The following is a 19,357-nucleotide window of genomic DNA, read 5'->3' as shown; positions in this document are numbered from 1 at the left end:
TAACTGTAACAATACAAATATCAGCTATGAATAACTAAAAAAAAAAGCCTAACAACATACACAAATGATTTTAACTCTTTCACAAACCAGACTGACCCCAGGTAAGGATACCTCAAATACCTAACTCACAATAGTTAGACATCTTGACTTTATCTGCATGTTTAGGGGCGCTACCGTTCTTGTCCTCATAAATTTTTATGGTTCTTTGATTTTATTCACATTTTTTTTGAAACACAGTGTTTTAACATCTCCATTCTTCTTTCTTCTGTAATCGTAATTTTGAGCGTATTTGTTTTCCTTTATCATTTTACCCGTTTCCATTTTGTCCGAAAAACTATGTTTCCTATACATTTAGATGTAATGTGATGTTGAAATAGCGCTGTTCTCTGCATCTCTTTGTAGCATTTGGTTGATTTAATAAAATGATGGTTTAACCATATTCTTGAGTCATTTTACATACTATATTATAGTTTACGGTATAGAATGCAGAGCAAAGATCATTGAAACATTGTAGCTTGTAAAACATTTAAATGACTTCAAACGCTATATAGACGTTTTACCGCCCAATGATATGGGGGTTAGAGGCTAGACACAGCGGATGTTCACATTCTTTCTAGTTAAAACCTACAGGACCTACCTACTGAATAAGCTTTAGGAAACAGTCTGCAAAGCTACAATGGCTACTCCACAAGTTCCTGAAACTTCTGTTGAAAGTTATATTAAAATGGAAGAATATCTTCCTTACGCACGGCAGAAAAAACACAGGATTCATTTGACCAAGTTTCTTCATGAAGATGAAAATTTTTTGAAACAGGAATTTCTGACGGCCGATGTTTATGTGGGCGGCTTTGTTTTTAACAAATCATTACGCACGGTCAAATTCTATGCTATGGAATTTTTTGAAGAAGAATTTACATCACAGATACCTTGTGTGCTTTTGCCCGCCAAGGACTGGTCATTTTTCTACAATCGTATCTGGACTGATCTGAATGCGATCGCTGGTAAAAGCTTTTACATGAACGAGTGGGATGGAGTGACCCCAAACATGCGTTACAAGGTGATAAAGCCCGGTGATAACGTAACCATATCAACCTGTTTGAACAAGTTGCTTCATGACCAAAACCCCATTAAGTTGATGAAACCTCATGAGGAATCCGAAATGGACTTTTGGTCTCAAAGCAGTGAGGGTTCTGAGTCTGAGTGGGACCGCGACTGGCCAGTTCCAGAGGACGACCCCTTCGAATGCTGCAGGTCTACAAAAAGTCTATATTTTGAGTGGAGTGATGTACCTGCATTACATACCGTCTTTTTAACAATAGACAAGTTGTTTAATTCGAGCTGAATTCATTTGAAGCATTGCTAAATGTTCAATCATTCATGGTGATGTGCCTTAATATGTATTAAATGGTAACGTGATATAGCAAAACCTGAAATGTACAATGATATTGTAATGTATCGTGCCCTTGCTTCTGTTTTGTGTTACTTGCTCTATGTGTAATTGTTTTTGTTTAATAAACTGATTGGATCCAATTTCCCTTGCCTCTAAGAATCTGTACGTTACAGACATAATGGTTTATTCCAATTATAGAATTTGTTTAAAGTATGTATATTTTCGAAAAACATTAAAATAAGACCTTATTGATGTGAAGTGTTATATACAATATGTGCATTACATTTAAAATTTTACTTGAGACAATTTAATACGATGGTGTTAATAAAAGTCTTTCATTTAGTATTACTTTAGTATTACTATTAAAGTCTTTTAATATCTTAATATCTTAATCTTAACTTAACTGTTCAGTAAAAGTTAAATGTCTGCACAAAAAGAAATTCCATCCTATTTCTACATGTTATGGCCCTTTATTATGATTTTTTTTTCTCATAATGTTTAATCAAAATATAACAGTGAAAATAATAAACTGGCGACTTCTCTACTTCACTTGTTTATGACTTCCTGATGGCTACCGCCTGCGGGCGGGTGAAGGCGGACCCCAATTGGCTGTCCAGATAAAAACTGCTCAGCATCGCTTATCGCAAGCATCTTGGGTTTCCTAACCAAGGCATCTATCTCTACAATACGACATCTGCATCAGTGTGGACCGCAGTGCTACTACAACATCTCATTGATCAAAAGTCGAAGGAACATTGTCTGGTTGTTACATGGCCCACCAAAATCAACTTTCCTGATTGTCTGAGCATGTCACTTCTTCGACTCACACTTTGAGGACAAAGGATCAGATCTAAGGACTCGCTCACAGGAGATTCAAGAAAGTTTATATCAAAGACAAAGTTTATACCGTGCACAAAGTTGAGTTCTAAGGGACACACAAGTTCTATGGCTACACAAATGCTGATGGAGCGCGACCCCCCTTTGAGTTCTGACGATGCCGTACAAAAGCCGCTGGTGTGCGAGTGCGCCACGGGCAATGAGTGTCATCTAAAAGCCACATTAGACTGTATGTTTAAAGATTATTTCAGAGGACAGATGGTTGACCTGATGTACAGGATCATCGAAGACAAGTGCAATCAGGATGACGATGATGATGATTGTATGGAGGGAACCAAGCGTGAAACAAATCTCAAAAAGGAAATGGATGTCATAAGAGGCCTGACAAATTCATGGTGTTCTGATGTAACGAGCATGTGTGTTTACACCAAAGAACCAATCTGTGTAATGATAAGAAAAGTTCTGGATGTGATGTCTGAATGTACCGAACAGTTAGAAATTACTGACATCATATGTATGTGTACATTTGTAACGGATGTTTGTGTCTCACTGCGTTCAAACAATGCTGATGATAATACCATCGGCAAAATTGTTGAAACGCTGGTCAATCACGCCTTAGACCGAAACATGATAGCCTGCAGAGATTTTCTTTTCTGGCTAGACCACCTGTAATGTCGTTATTACTGCTTTATTTTATGTATGTAAAGTCATTTCTTTAATGTATATTCAACAATGTTGAAATAAAAGACTGAATCACCTGTTGTTATACCATGTCTGAGCACATTAAAAACATTATTACAGAACCTCTAACCCCTGGAGACTAAAACGTCTAATTAAAGACAACACAGAGGACGTCTTGAGTGACAACCTAATCATCTCCTCTACCTGACACTCTACCTTGTAAATGAATAAAACTAAGATTTAAGCGGGGGAAATATTTAAAATTGTAAAAAATGATGAGATGTTAGACAATTTTGATCATATGCGGATCAGGGATAAAAACCACTTACCATAATGGATTCCTAAAAGAAGAATAAATTATTGAGACAAACGTGACAACACATTGCCTGGATAAAAACCTAAAAGGCAGCCGCCTAAAATACATAGTTTTGGATCGGACAAAATAAAACGGCCTGAATCAACTAACCTTTCACTTAAAATAACTAATCAAGTTTACTTTTTATTCAAGTGCTGTTTAGAGTACAATTAAAATATTTTTTCGCAACTGTAACACGCTGTAACTATGTAACAGAATGTACCAGAAAAACGGCAAGACTTGTTTTAAGCGCATTATGTGTCTTGTGACCGCAGACAGACCAGAAAGACGACATCAGTTTTAGAACATCAAAAAGAACATCAGTACTACATCTCTCATGTAGTAGGAGTATCATGTTTTCATTAATTCCTGTGAGTAGCTGCATGTTTGCCCCCGTATTCAGAGAGCAGTCTTCATCTAAAACTGTATTTTAACAAAATTAACAAATGATAAATTAACAAAAATGATAAACAGGGTGATAGTCTGATAGTGGAAAAAAATGGCATTTACAATCTTTTGCAATAGATCAGAAGAGAGGTTTTCTGTATTATGTTTACATTATATGCTACCAGTGATCTTGATAGTCTTTATAATGTGACTAAGACCAGTGAAGGGGGTACAAATGCCTATCACAATAGATCAAGAGTGGACTTCTGTATGCAGTATGACATTTTTCTTACATGATGTCGCTGCTTTCTCGGTTACTAGGCCTCTTGAATTTAGATGTGCGAATTTGTGCTCACTTAATTTGTACAAATTTGTACAAAGATCATGTTTGAGATGTATCTATAGCTTTACTACAGTGTGTAACTTTGTTTACCCTCCTCAAACTGAATGAAATCATAGCTTCAACGCAATGGTTAGATATGTCTCATTTGTAATCATTTCAAGCGCAAACAACCAGACTTACTTTTCGTGTCGATGCTTCACGCAAACCCACATCGAATAGATGGATAATTGCACTACAAGAACTATCAATTTATTTTCTTTGTAACTGCGCCCTTTGAATTTCTGAATTTTCATAACCGTATAAAATATTCTCATTGAGCTGTGTGTTCACATAATTTCTACATAGAAAATGTTTGGCTTTTATCTGTAGGGGAAAAGGCAATGTCAGTAAGCTATATTCAACATCTGTTTATTTGAGTAAAAAATAATAATCTAAAAAAATTGTTATAAACAGTTGAGACACACTTGTACACTGGTACAACTATTTAATGTCATGTTGGTATCTAAAATCTGGATTCTGATCTAAAGCATTACTAAAACCTTCAATCATGGTGTGGACCCTTGATACTAACGTACAAATATTGTATAATACATGTTGAAAATGACCAAAACTTTTAAATAAGTCCTATTCCAACACCACTGGGGAAAATAATTTTTGTCTAATAGTCTGTCAAAAGAAAAACAATGTGTTATCTTCTTTAGTTGTATTTAAAAACAAACAAACAAAAACATTTTTCTTAAAAACATTGTGTCAAAAGAATTTGGTAACATGATTCTCTTGTTTCATCATGTATTAACTTCATATTTAACAGGCTGATAATGGTAGCATGAACCTAAAAATAACAACTGCGAATTTTATAAAACAAATATTGTGTCAGAACACATGGTATGAAGATACGCTTGCTTTTAACTTTTTATTTATTTATATATTTATTTATTTATTTTTTAAATGTAATACAGTATTTGATTTTTGGTAAAACTATCTTACATATCTTACATAGTAATGTGTTTTCACCCATTGTCATGAGCCTTTGGCTATCCTTAATGGTTTCATTGTGTGAGGAACTGTTTGGAATAAGGTAATCTATTTGTTAAAAACATTGCAGCAAACATATTTGTCAGCATTACTCTTTTGGTTTACTTTATATTTACTAGGAATTGAAACTATAGAAATAAGTAAATCATATAGATCTATGAGACATGCGTCACCTTAAAAAATGTAAGTTTACATGTGAGGTTTTTTAAACATATTTAACAGCAAAGATATTTTCAAGTACAGAGTCTGATGTGGACATTGTCATGTAGGGGATTTGGCCTGATCTTTGGTTTTTAAGCACAATTAAATATTCTTAAGAGACCCACTGATCCTGAAGTCATGTCTCTGAAAGACCTTAGATATGTAGATTCACTCTATTGAAAAAATGCTGTTTTGTAAATAAAACAGTTGAAATAAATGACTACTTGTAGGGTGTTTAACACCCATGCAAAATTGTTGGGGACAGACAGGCTCAGCACAGAGAAGTGACTGATCTGTAAATCACCTCATCAGCCTATATCCTGAGGCCATCATTAATGATTGTTGAGGGTCCCTCTCTGAAAATGTGTGGTGATTTTCTTAAAGATGCAACTTAAGCTAAATAAGCGCAATGTTGAATCCTTGTTTTTACGGGGACGTGCGAGTTGCATCTGTGAGTCGTCAAACACACAGACACCTTCATGTTTGGATTTTTTTTTTTTTTAATCAAATTAAATATTTCTAGTTTATTTTAAAACATGCTGTTTTCTCAAAAACTTAACCCTAACCCTTCTACTTGAATCTTTGGTTTTTGAACAGACGTTGTTTAATAAAAATTATACTTTAGGTTAATTTAAGCAAAAGCATTTCTACTATTGGCATCAGATGTTATCCTGATACTGTAGACTCCTAAGAAGAATATTTGATTTTGATTAAAGGAGTTTATTCCTGGGAGGATCTGGGAGTGTTTTATTTTATTAATGCTTTTTATTTTATTGTTACTTATTTATTTTTTATCATTGCAAAAATAACTACTTCTTCTGCTCTCTGAAAATGTAAGGTTTTAAAATATACATTTTTAATTTATATATTAATTTTACTAAAACTAAACTATGTTTAAATTATTTAAATATTTTTTTAGTAACATTTTATATTATTTATATTTAGAATCATTTCAATTTAAAATAGAGATAAGTTCCTTTTATAGAACTAACCTGAGGCATCACAGGGTCTGAATGAAACCATTGTTTCTCTCTGAAAATGCTTGGTGATTTTCATAATGAATTATTGAAAATGTTACACAATGTGAGAGATGGCTTGTGAGACCCGTACATTTTTACACACACACCGATAAATAAAATGTCAAAGATTTGATTTATTAAGACTTAAAAAATATAATTTAAAAAACTAAAAAGATTTAATTTGAATGATTGTTTAATTGTAAAATATGTAATTTAAACTTTTACATTTATTCTAAAATAATGTTTCATCCACCATTGCTCTCCCCCTTTGTGACTACCATGCATTGTTGCAAGTCACTTAGAGAGACAATGAGATAGTTTGTAAACCATTTCATGTTAAGGACATCAAAAAGTAAGAAATTTTATATTTTCATTTAACTAAAACTATAATAATTGGTTTTAGTAAATGTAGTAACTGTTTGTTATTATTAACAGTGTTATACTTTTATTTATTACCATCTTCCTTAAAAGAACAGAATGTTTTTCACTTTTGAAATGTGTGTGTGTCTGTGTGTGTGTGTCTGTGAGAGAGAGAGAGTGAGAGATTTTTTAGATTTCAACTTTATTGCATTCTGCTATTCATGTTAAGGAGTGCTTTCCCTCCTCTCTGAAAATCTGAGTTGTTTTAAATTATTTTATAATCATTTAAAAGAAGAGAATGTTTTTTTTTTTTAATGAACTTTTTGAAGTGTGTGTGTGTGTGTGTGTGTCTGTGTGTGTGTCTGTGTGGGTGTGTGTGTGAGAGAGAGAGAGAGAGAGAGAGAGAGAGAGAGAGAGATTTCAGTATAAACTAAAAGCAAATGTTTTTATATTGTTATTTAACTAGCAAAATGTATCCCCATTTGCAAAACAACTTTTTTAATTATAATTTATACTAAATGACGTTGTGAGAATATAAAAATGAAAAACATTTACTGTGATAGATGGGGTCAGATTATACAGAAAAAGAAAAAAGTCTACATAAACCCTGCATAAAACATGGAAACCCCAACATGTCTGGACATGTTGGGTGTTTTATATTTCAAACTAAAAGCAATTGTTAACCCAATGGACATCGTTGATGGAGGAAATCTTTTTTTCAGGTTTTTATTTAACTACAATAATCACTCTTAGTAAATTTAGTAACTGATATTTATTATTCAGTGTGTTATAATTTAATTTATAAATTTTTGAAGAAGTGAATGTTTTTCACTTTTGAAATGCGTATGCGTGTGCACGTGTGATTTATCTTTTATCTGTGTTTTATCTATTTTATAAAATATACCATGCTTATTCTTTTGTTATTTTGATCCGGCTGTTTCTTCATTAAAATCTTATTTTTGTCACTTACACAGGAAGATTAGAGTATGAGCCGGAATGTGGATGTCTGCTCAACACATTCGTGACCCCGAAAATTACCCCAGGAATACCAATTTGCACGGTCAAAGTTCAAAAATCAGAGTTCAAAAAGACACCCTAATGAGGTCCATAGGTCAACCACCATTTAAATTCCATAACCCCAAGGTCATGGGGTCATACAACGGTCAACCATGGGGGGATGGGGAAATATTTGGGTGGTCCCATGGGGGAGGGGAATAGGTCATATGTCATAGGTCAAAGGTCAAAGTCATTAATCATTTTTTGTCATATGCCCCAGAATAATTACTACTCCTATATTTTAAAGTTTATTAAAATAGAAAACCATTATTTTAAATTGTAGTAATATTTTTTCTGTATGTTTGATATACAGCATGATGAGCATGAGACTTCTTTTAAAAACATTATAATAGTAATGCGTCCAATCTTTTGACTGGTACTGTAATTTGAACTATAATAGGCCTATACAAAATTTTCTTCACATGATGTGCAATAATACGTGCATGCATGAGATCACAAAAATCATGTTTTCTGTCAACAGTGGACATTATATTAACGTTAATACAGCTGATGTGATCCTGTTATCAAAGGGTTTTTTCACATAGCCTACCTGACTGAAAGGGCTCATTATGCGGGTCATTATGCAGGTCATTATGTGGGTCTTTGTCTTCTCAGGTGTGAATCACAACATTATTCATGATATTATTATTATTATTATTATTATTATTATTATATAATAACATGCAATATGTAAAATGGTAATGCATTTCTGTATTTAAATTTACACTTTTCATACTGTATGTGCAATATTTGGAGCAAAATGATTATTCAAATTCAATAATATAATTTACATTTGCTATTTCCTACACTAGTTTTAAAATATAATTTAAACATATATTTTAAGCTGATGCTCATCTTCATCAGTTTATGCCTCACTCTTCTTAGCTCTGCTGCCGCCATGTTTACAACACCTGGCCCCGCCTTGACGCAGTGATTGACGGGGCAGGGCGGAGACGTGATTGGCTCAGAATGCATTTTCAAATCCACATTGAATTTTGCTATATTCATTGCGGGACATTTAATGAAAATGCAGTCGCAAGTGTCTTAACTGTGAGTGCAAATTGCAATTAAAAAAATAACATTTAAATGGTCATTTTGCTACAATTTTTTATATGTTAAAACTACCGTAGGAAACAGCAAATGTAAAATTTATTGTTGAATTTGAATGATCATTTTGCTCCAAACATTGCACATATAGTATGGAAAATGTAAATGTAAATACAGAAATGCATTGCCATTTTACATATTGTATTGCCATTTTGCATAATACATTGTAAATCGAATATTGCTACACATGTGCTTCCATAGGATAATTTTTACATCATTTTGAAGCAAAAACTCTAGTCTACAACCTCCAATACCCAGAAGTCTTGTAAATATGTTTATGAACAACTGAAAAAAGCACATGTCAGGGCATGTCAAAACTTCTCCAGGGCCCCAAAAATCCTCAGACCCCTTGTGGGACTCTAATGCTGTGTGTTAATGCTCTGCTTTGTGTCTTTTAAACTGCCATTCTCAAGTTATTCAGTGGAGCTATTTAGTAATAGCCTACATAGGCAGTGGCATAGGCAGAATTTTATTTTTGGCAGAGACTGGGCAAAAGTGAGTGGGCACTTTCACTTATGAGGGTCCTTCACAACCCTACATATTCCATATATCCAACATAGATACATTGCAACTCCATACATTTCAACTCCATATTAAAGGGTTAGTTCACCCAAAAACATGAACTAACCCTTTAACATTGTAACTCCATTCCAGTCTTCAGTGTCAAATGATCCTTCATAAATTATTTTAATATGCTCATTTGGTGCCTAAGTATAATTTCTTATTATTATATTTGTTGAAAACAGTGCTGCTTAATATATTTAACATTTTAATCATATATTTTTAATCAATAAACATATTTTTTTTCAGGATTTCGTGATTAAATAAAAGTTTAAAAGAACAGCAATTACAAATTTTTGTAACCATCTAAAAGTCTTTACTGTCACTGATCAATATAATGTGTACTAAATCAAAGTATTAATTTCTTTAAAAAATGTTTCATTCTTATTGTAAACTTCCTTTCACAATTAATCATTTTATATTTTTAGAAAAGAAACAGGCTTCCATGATATGTAAAATAGAACATAACTTCAGCTGTACAGTACCTTCTGTCCAGGAGGGCCCTCGGGTCCCTGGAAAGAGAAAATGACAAAAAGGAGTTAAAACATGCAACCAATTGACCCAACTAAATGAGAGCAATTCTAGATATGATGGAACAATCTTCTGCACTGCAATGCACTTTAACCTAATCTTTTCTGCTAAGTAACTATTGTGACTGTGTAATGAGGCCCTAATTATGAAAAGTGTGGATACTGATATTCAAATGATATTCACGATTATATTAAAAAAAAAAAAAAAAATCTTTTTTGTATTTTACTTTACCACACTGTAATTTTTCAATATATTAAACTGAGCATAAGAAAGTGACAGGCCTTTGGAGCGCATCATTAAACCTAAGTCCAAAAAGAAAGGCCATTTCTTTGTTTGATTGATTCAGGCATCGACCCAAAAATTTGTTGGGATATGTACACTTGCAGGCAGAGGAGCCAGTCTGATGTAAATTACTGTTCAAATCTTTTTCCTGATTAGCACAACAAGCATCATCACAAAAGATATATTAAATTGTTACAGTGTGTAAAATAATAGCCACATCAGGTCATAAAAGACAAGAACAATGCAAAAAGAGGATTAAAATATAGGCACAAAAACACACTACAGCCTTAAACTGTGAAAGGGCACAATGCCTTCTTGTACACACACGGTGCCAAAACACATGCTCATTTTTTACCAGTCACTGGTAACCGCCCCTCCACCCCCCTGTCTGCTATCTTTGACACCTCAGCTAATGCACTAGCCTGGAGCTAAGAGATCTAATAGAGCTAGTCAAAGGTTTGGGGCTGTGTGTGTTGTTTTGGTACCATTAGCTAAACAACATTACTAGGGAGCCATTTTCTGTATGGAAAAGCAGGTTTTCGGAACTGAGCATCCATGAAGCAGTTCAAGTTGTGTATTTCAAGGGCTGAATACACTAGCTAAATCAGTGCCATTGAGATGAATGGGAATGCTAGCAACTTTCCATAGAACTCCTTGTTCACCAGCAACATTGATGTCTTTAATCAAAGTGTGCAACTTTAAAAATAAAAGTCGGTAACACTTTAGAATAACTCACGCTATGAAGCATTAGTTAAGCATTAGTAAATAGTTAATTCGTCATTTATAAAGCATTAATAGACATTAGTAAGCAGTTTATAAATACACCTATAAATACTTTGTTCTTGATTTATAAGCATATCTATAATGTGTTTAATAATTGTATTTTCATACTTTATTAATGATCAATTTATCATTTCTAAATTATGTATTACATTATTTACAAACCAGTTATTTAGGAGTTGTCAGTGTAATAAGATCATTTATTAAGTGTACGTAAATGATTAATAAACTATTTAAATGTACATTTATACATATTATTTAGACATATAGTAATAGTTACTCACTGTCAAGTCAAGTCAAGTCACCTTTATTTATATAGCGCTTTTTACAATGTAGATTGTGTCAAAGCAGCTTTACATTGATAACTGGTACATTGTTTGGCTGCACAGCAGCTCTTAAAGAATAGTGTCAATGCAGGCAGATCAAAGCACTGTTGAATATCAAATGTCAAGTCAAGTGTCCCCAACTAAGCAAGCCAGAGGCGACAGCGGCAAGGAACCCAAACTCCATCAGGTGACATTAGGTGGCAGACAAGTGGCAAATTGGTGTTAAAATGGAGAAAAAAACCTTGGGAGAAACCAGGCTTAGTCGGGGTGCCAGTTCTCCTCTGGCCAACAGTGCTTTGTTACAATTCAGGTTGCTATCATAAGTCCAATAGGATCGCAACATTAAAAGTATTTATTTCAGTTCCATCCAATTGAGGATCGTATTGAGGATCACGCCGGTATGGACGGTTGTTGAGGAACTGTGTCGTGGCTGTCGTGTCGATGAGGCCCTTACAGTGGATGATCTAGTTGACTCAATCTCTGCTGATCCGTCAGGGCTGCGTTGTGGTCGTGTCAAGGTGCAGGTCCTTGGTCTCACCTGGATACGGCCCGGATCCGGTTGACTACGGTGAACCTCGGGATAAACAGAAAGACTAATATTAGCGTAGATGCCATTCTTCTTCTGATGTAACGAGTACATCAGGTGTTATAGGAAGTGTTCCCGGTTCCGGCTGACCTAATTTATGCAGCCTAATAATCCTAATAAACGGATTTGAAAATATAAATTGGTAATGTGTTATGTGTATGCCAGGTTAAAGAGATGCGTTTTTAGTCTAGATTTAAACTGACAGAGTGTGTCTGCTTCCCGAACAATGTTAGGAAGATTGTTCCAGAGTTTAGGTGCCAAATAGGAGAAGGATCTACCACCTGCAGTTGATTTTGATATTCTAGGTATTATCAGCTGGCCTGAATTCTGAGATCGCAATAGACGTGAAGGACTATAATGAATTAGGAGCTCGCTCAGGTACTGGGGAGCTAAACCATTTAGTGCTTTGTAAGTAATTAGCAAGATTTTAAAATCTATACGATGTTTAACAGGAAGCCAATGCAGTGTTGACAGAACTGGGCTAATATGGTCATACTTCCTAGTTCTAGTAAGAACTCTAGCTGCTGCATTTTGTACGAGCCGTAGTTTATTTATCAGGCGAGCAGAACAACCACCCAGTAGAGCGTTACAGTAGTCTAGCCTTGAGGTCATGAACGCATGAACTAACTGTTCTGCATTTGTCATTGAGAGCATATGTCGTAGTTTAGATATATTTTTAAGATGGAAGAATGCGGTTTTACAGATGCTAGTAACATGGCCTTCAAATGAAAGATTGGTATCAAAGAGCACACCCAGGTTCCTAACTGACGACGAAGACTTAACAGAGCAATATTCTAGGTTATTACGTGAAGAATTATTTATAAAGTGATCTTTAGTGGTAGAAGTGATGGTTCTACCATATTTATGGCATGGAGGCAGTTTAGCCGCCTTGACTAAATGTAGTATACACGAGACTAGATAATGATCTGAGATGTCGTCACTCTGCTGCAGAATTTCAACAACATCAATATCGATTCCATGTGACAATATTAGATCTAAAGTATGATTACGACAATGAGTAGGTCCTGACACATGTTGTCTAACACCAATAGAGTTTAGAATATCTGCAAATGCCAATCCTAATGCATCTTTTTTATTATCTACATGAATATTAAAATCACCAACAACAAGGACTTTATCTGCAGCTAGTACTAACTCTGATAGAAAGTCAGCAAATTATTTGATAAAGTCTGTATTGTGTCCTGGTGGCCTGTATACAGTAGCCAGCACAAATGTCAACTTACATAATGTTACGTAAAGTACCATAGTTTCGAAGGAATTATATTTGAAAGACTTCTGACTAATACTGTAAATATTACTATAGATTACAGCAACACCTCCCCCTTTGCCTTTCTGACGGCATTGTGTCGATAATCATAACCTTGAGGACTAGACTCATTTAAAGTAATGTAATTGTCCGGTTTTAGCCAAGTTTCTGTCAAACACAGCACATCTAGATTATTATCTTTGATAATATCATTAACAATAAGTGATTTTGAAGAAAGGGATCTAATATTTAACAACCCGAGTTTTATCATTTGTTTAGCATTATTATCTCTATTTTTTATTTGTTGAACATCAATAAAATTTTTACCATTAAATGGGTTTGGAAGTTTTTTGTTCTTACTAATTCGGGGTACAGACACAGTCTCTATTTGAAAATATCTAGGTGTAAGAGTTTCTATGTGTTGGGAGTTATCTGAATTTTCTGACTTCTGTAACGTGAGGCAGCTAGCAGACGGTTGGTTTAGCCAGTCTGTCTGCTTTCTGACCTGGGCCCCAGTTTGTCATGTTTCAGTTCTGAGACTATGTGCCATATTACTAGAGAGAAGAGCAGCACCATCCCGGGAGGGATGAATACCATCTCTTTTTAACAGGTCAGGTCTGCCCCAAAAACTTTTCCAATTGTCTATGAAACCTATATTATTTTGCGGACACCACTTAGACAGCCAGCCATTGAGTGATGATAATCTGCTAACTATCTCATCACTCCGACGAACAGGAAGGGGGCCAGAGCAAATTACTTCTCCTGACATTGTACTTGCGAGTTCACACACCTCTTTAATGTTAATTTTAGTGATCTCCGACTGGCGAAGTCGAACATCATTAGTGCCGACGTGAATAATAATCTTAGAGTATTTACGATTAGCATTAGCCAGCACTTTTAAATTTGCTTTGACGTCAGGTGCTCTGGCTCCCAGCAAACATGTGACTATGGTGGCTGGTGTCTCTATTTTCACGTTCCGTGTAATAGAATCGCCAATAACTAGAGCACTTTCAGCAGGATTCTCAGTGGGTGTATCACTGAGTGGGGAGAACCTGTTTGATGTTCTTATTGGAACGGAAGAGTGGTGTTTTCCGCGGCTAGGCCGCCTCACCGTTACCCAAGTGCCCTGCTGCGCGGGCTCTACAGCCGGAACCGAACAATGTACAGAGTTCACTAAGCTAGTCGCATCCAAAACAGTATCTGAAGCCCTTGCATTCTTACTATCCTCGATTAAAGTTTGGATGCGTGTCTCTAATTCTGAGATTCTCTCTGTCAGCCTGACTATTTCCCTACATTTATGACATGTAAATCTCTCGTTGCTGACAGAGAGAGCTATGGTAAACATGTGGCAAATGGAACAGGTAGCAATGCTGGGAGAGGATGACATGACTCACCGTGTTTGTAGACTGATCCGACTTACCACAGCTGTTTGAAGCACGCGTTGAAAAAGGAGCGCGCGAGAGACTGTTAACAAGTTAACAAGCTAGCGCTGCGAATGCAAATGCGTTGTAACAGCGATTTAGATTCAAAGATTACAAGCTAGCGACGTCAGATTAGTGTGGTAGGCAATATTACATATAAGGTAATAAAAAAATAAGCAACAATGAATAAAAGTAAGAGATTCAAAACAAAGCTATACGGAGTTACAGACGCAAACCAATCTGAGCAGCGAGCAGCGAGGCAGACCAGCGAGGCATTAACTGTGTTAATAAATGCTTTATTAACACATATTCCTACTGTAATTCATGATTAATTCAGGTAGTTATAAAACATTTAGTAGTTGTCAGTGAACTATTTTTGAAAATTAAACTATATCAGAAAACATAACTGTGCAGTAAAATGAAACTAAGCCTATATGCAATCTGATATAAAAATACATTTCTGTAAAGTGTAAACATTGCTGAATAAAAATTTAGCAGTGCCAAAACTGGATTACAGGAGTGCCAAAATACAACAAATAATGTTTTTATAAAACAATAATAATGTAATAAAATATTTCACAGTGTCAAAATTACCTCAGTACTAACTTTAAAACATTAGAGAACAGCAGTGCAGAAGATCACTGAGCCTTTAAATCAAAAATAGTTAACTGACCACTTCTAAATATTTTATAACTATCTGAAGTAATCATGAATTACAGTAGGAATATGTATTAATAAAACATGTGTTAACACACTGAGTAACTATTACTATATGTCTAAATAATAAGATGTATATAAATGTACATTTAAATTGTTTATTAATCATTTACTTACACTTTATAAATGATCTTATGAACCACTGACAACTCCTAAATAACTGGTTTGTAAATAATGTAATACATAATTTAGAAATGATAAATTGATCATTAATAAAGTATGAAAATACAATTATTAAACACATTATAGATATGCTTATAAATCAAGAACAAAGCATTTATAGGTGTATTTATAAACTGCTTATTAATGTCTATTAATGCTTTATAAATTATGAATTGACTGTTTACTAATGCTTAACTAATGCTTCATAGTGTGCGGTTATTATAAAGTGTTACCCAAAATTTTTATAAGTTCATCAATAAATAAGTAATCAGTAAAAGGGTTGAAGACCACTAATCAAGATTGTAATACACACACACAGGGAGGGGAGATATATATATATATATATATATATATATATATATATATATATATATATATATATATATATACACAGACAATGACACAGACAGAGACCCACACACAGACACCCCCCACCCCCACAACACACACACACACACACACACACACACAGACCCAAGTGAACCTGAGGTAGTATGGGGGAGGAGAGAGAGATAGAGACAGAGACAGACTGAGAAGATCATTTTAAACCAAAAAACAAAAACAAAAAAAACATCTAAATTGTGACATAAAGTAGTCTTTGATAAATGTTTAAATATACCTGCACAAACAGTATAAAATAAAAACTAAATCATTCTTCTATCTATATAAACTATTGATCTAGTGCTTGATTTATCCAACCCTGTTTAAAAATAGGTATATGCTGCCCTCTGGTTGTTACTCTATGTATGATATTTATCCACTTTTCAATCAAATATAATTAATCTATTTTTAACTTACACATGCTTTTTAAATTGAAATAAATAAATAAAATGTGTTTATTTCAAACATTTGTATTATTCTATATATAAATTAATTGTGTATAGTGTTTTTTTATAGAAAATATGAGTCATTCCGTTTCCCTTTTTTGACATTACTTCAATCTATCACCATGGCAACACTGTTCGAGATATCCATTATCCATTCTCAATTTAACATCTTCAATATCATAGCACCATGGTAAAAAATGTTTGGTCTGAATCGAATAAACCCCCTAGAAGTAGTAGTTTAAAATTCAGAGCCTGTTTATTCAAAAAATCCACATTCAAACCAAAATAGCTGACTTCCTGTTGGTCTGAGGTAATGACTGTAAATTAGAAAGTTGTCCGGCTTAATGAGAGCAACATGTGTGCCGAGTTTGGTGACTGTAGGTTAAACTAACCCCCCCCACTTTTGTCAAAAGTTGGCGCTATAAAGGCCCTGCTCCCCGCCCATTTCTACGGTTTTGCCCATGTCTACTGTACGACACCGCTGGTGTGTGTGTCGAGTTTCATGCAATTTGAAGCATGCTAAGAGTCTCAAAAGCCTCCAAAACAAATATTAAAATTTGGTGCGTTGCCATGACAACAGTGTTTAAAATATCAAAAATCCTGTCACAGGTCTACATCTGCTGTGTATTGACATTACACTGATGAAGTTTGAAGCACATCAGGTAAAAATAACAGAGTGATCTCAAAGCATTTTGAAAGTGACACACTTCCTGCTGCCAGTTGGTGGCGCTATAACTTTGACTCACAATAGTCACATCCATGTGATCAGACTCCTACAACCAACACACTGGTGAAGTTTCATAAAAATCAATCAATGTATGCAGACGTTATAACACACTTCCTGATTCCCTTTTCTCGCCATAAATTCGTTGCTTCGCCACGGCCAAACCGTTCGAGATATTAAAAATCCGCTGGCAATTTTTCATCATCAATGTCTTGACTTCATGCTGACCAAGTTTGGTGGTGATCGGATTAATCACCTAGGAGGAGTATATCAAATTCCAGAGCATGCATTTTTCAAACAAACCATAATAGCTGACTTCCTGTTGACCTGGCGTATAACTTAGAGCACGAAAGTTGTTAGGCCCGATGAGGTCTATATGTGTACCGAGTTTCATACTAATACGTGCAAGTGCGTTTGATATATGGACCAAGTTTTCGGACCCCGTTCAAGTGGGCGCTGTCGAGTCCCCCTGCCACGCCCGGGTACCAGCTTCTGCCCGGCCCTGATGGCCATGTATTCCGATGTGTGTGCAAAGTTTCAAGAGTTTTTGAACATGTTAAGGGCCCCAAAAGTGCCAAAAACATAGAAAAATAAATAAATAACTAATAATAACAATAATAATAATCCTAAAGAAAACAATAGGGCCTTCAGCCTTTGGCTTTGGCCCTAATAAACGGAGCAATTCCAATAGGGTCCTCACACCATCGGTGCTCGGGCCCTAATAATAATCCTAAAGAAAACAATAGGGCCTTCAGCCCTTTGGGCTTTGGCCCTAACAAAAGAAATCCAAAATTTACATCCGACTCTCATTCAATAAACAATACTCTTGTTAGAACTCTTTGTCTGAATTGTCTTTTGAATATCGTCCAGAAAGTCCTGTAAGACGACCAGTGGGTGAATGAAAAATCAGTTCAATCCTACCAGTTCAAAGAAGTCCCCGAACGAAAGAGAATGTCCTTCCAATGGAAGAAAGTTGAAGAATTGAAGAAATCCTCGTGATGCAGCAAAAGTGTCTTTTTCCCAGGTTCAGAAATCAGCATTCAATTCTTGCTGGCCCACCATCTCAAATCCATGAGAGAGGTTCTTAACTCAAGCAATAAACCTGACCTGTTTTACCAACACAGTGTCATTAACATTCAAAATTACCTCTATAACATTTTTTTTCTTTAAACTGAGTGTTTAAACATCCATATCCACTTTCATGATGAACATGTTATTTTACAGGCATATTGAGAATATGGAAATTAATATTCATTAATTGCCAAGCAGAATATATCACTCAACATCCCAAATTAAATCATATTAACAATTAGAAAATATTCAAACGATCTTTACAACATGCATAATGGTAGGCATAGTAACAAAATACATCTTTTAAAGAAAATAAAATACATATAAACTCACCAAATCCTGAGTTTCACACTTTGATAAACACCCGCTTCAGATTCAGAGGAGCTTCACAATTGGCTAGCATCCACACTTAAATCAGCAATCATCATTCTAAAATGATTTATCATCATCAACCATAAAGTATTTTAAAGTTGCTCATAACCATATTAAATGAATTATAACAATATAAACCTTTTTAATCCCTCCTGTATCGCTCTCATCTCGTGTTCAGCGCGTCTCTTGCACTTCAATGAGTCATCTGCTTACATCATACACAACTCGTGTACGTGTAATACCAAAGTCCCTTTAAGACAAGTCATTTCACTCGGCGGCCGTCTTTGAAACGCTCTCGGGCATACAAGTGCAGCTCCTATCTCTTTGAATGGGGAAACATCAAATTCTCCAAAGCTGTTTGCTAAGATTTTGATTAAATTTCATATTTGAAATCAGCAATGAAATCTGACAACAACTGTCTCATACATTTTGTTTCTAAACGCTTGAATCATGACAAAAAACGGTATTTTGTTTCTATAGGAACCGGAGCTTTTAACGGCCGCTGCAGTGATGCGATGACTTTACCATCAGCGATTGGCTCTTATTTAGAAGGTGGGACTTATTCCGCCATATTGCGTGTTGCACTTTCTCCCATAATAATAATATGAGTGACGCGTCTTGTGTTATTCTATAGTCTTTGGTAATACATCACATGTTCTGCGCTCAATTATAATACTAATTATTTTTTATTTCTACATAATTAATTCACAATGCATATTGATAGATTGTTTAAACCTTTTGTGGTAACTATTAGAATATACAATTATACTATATATTTTCTTTAGGCACCACATTTAACATGGGTTACACAATAAAGAAGTACTCCAAATAAAGCTAAATTATTATATTTATATCAGTAAGTCTCAAGCGATATGTCAGTAAATATGTTAATGGCTTTGTAATATACTTAGTATGAAATAAATGTAATGTACTTTAAATACATTCTGGTAAAGGTTTTT

The 19,357-nt window shown here is 34.7% G+C and overlaps 1 protein-coding gene across 1 annotated transcript in view; it reads right to left on the bottom strand.

The window, feature by feature from the left end:
- Positions 1-19,357, bottom strand: part of LOC127515652 (collagen alpha-1(XXV) chain) — a 378,235-nt gene that overhangs the window by 192,953 nt on the left and 165,925 nt on the right. Inside the window, exon 7 of the mRNA XM_051899532.1 lies at positions 9,818-9,844. Within this exon, the coding sequence (XP_051755492.1) occupies positions 9,818-9,844 (27 nt within the window). The remainder of the gene's footprint in view (positions 1-9,817; positions 9,845-19,357) is intronic.

This window comes from Ctenopharyngodon idella, chromosome 7 (genome assembly GCF_019924925.1).
Source record: "Ctenopharyngodon idella isolate HZGC_01 chromosome 7, HZGC01, whole genome shotgun sequence".
In the NCBI taxonomy this organism is placed as follows: Eukaryota; Metazoa; Chordata; class Actinopteri; order Cypriniformes; family Xenocyprididae; genus Ctenopharyngodon; species Ctenopharyngodon idella.
Note: the sequence above shows the minus strand (reverse complement) of the source record. Positions and strands in the feature narration are given on the sequence as shown.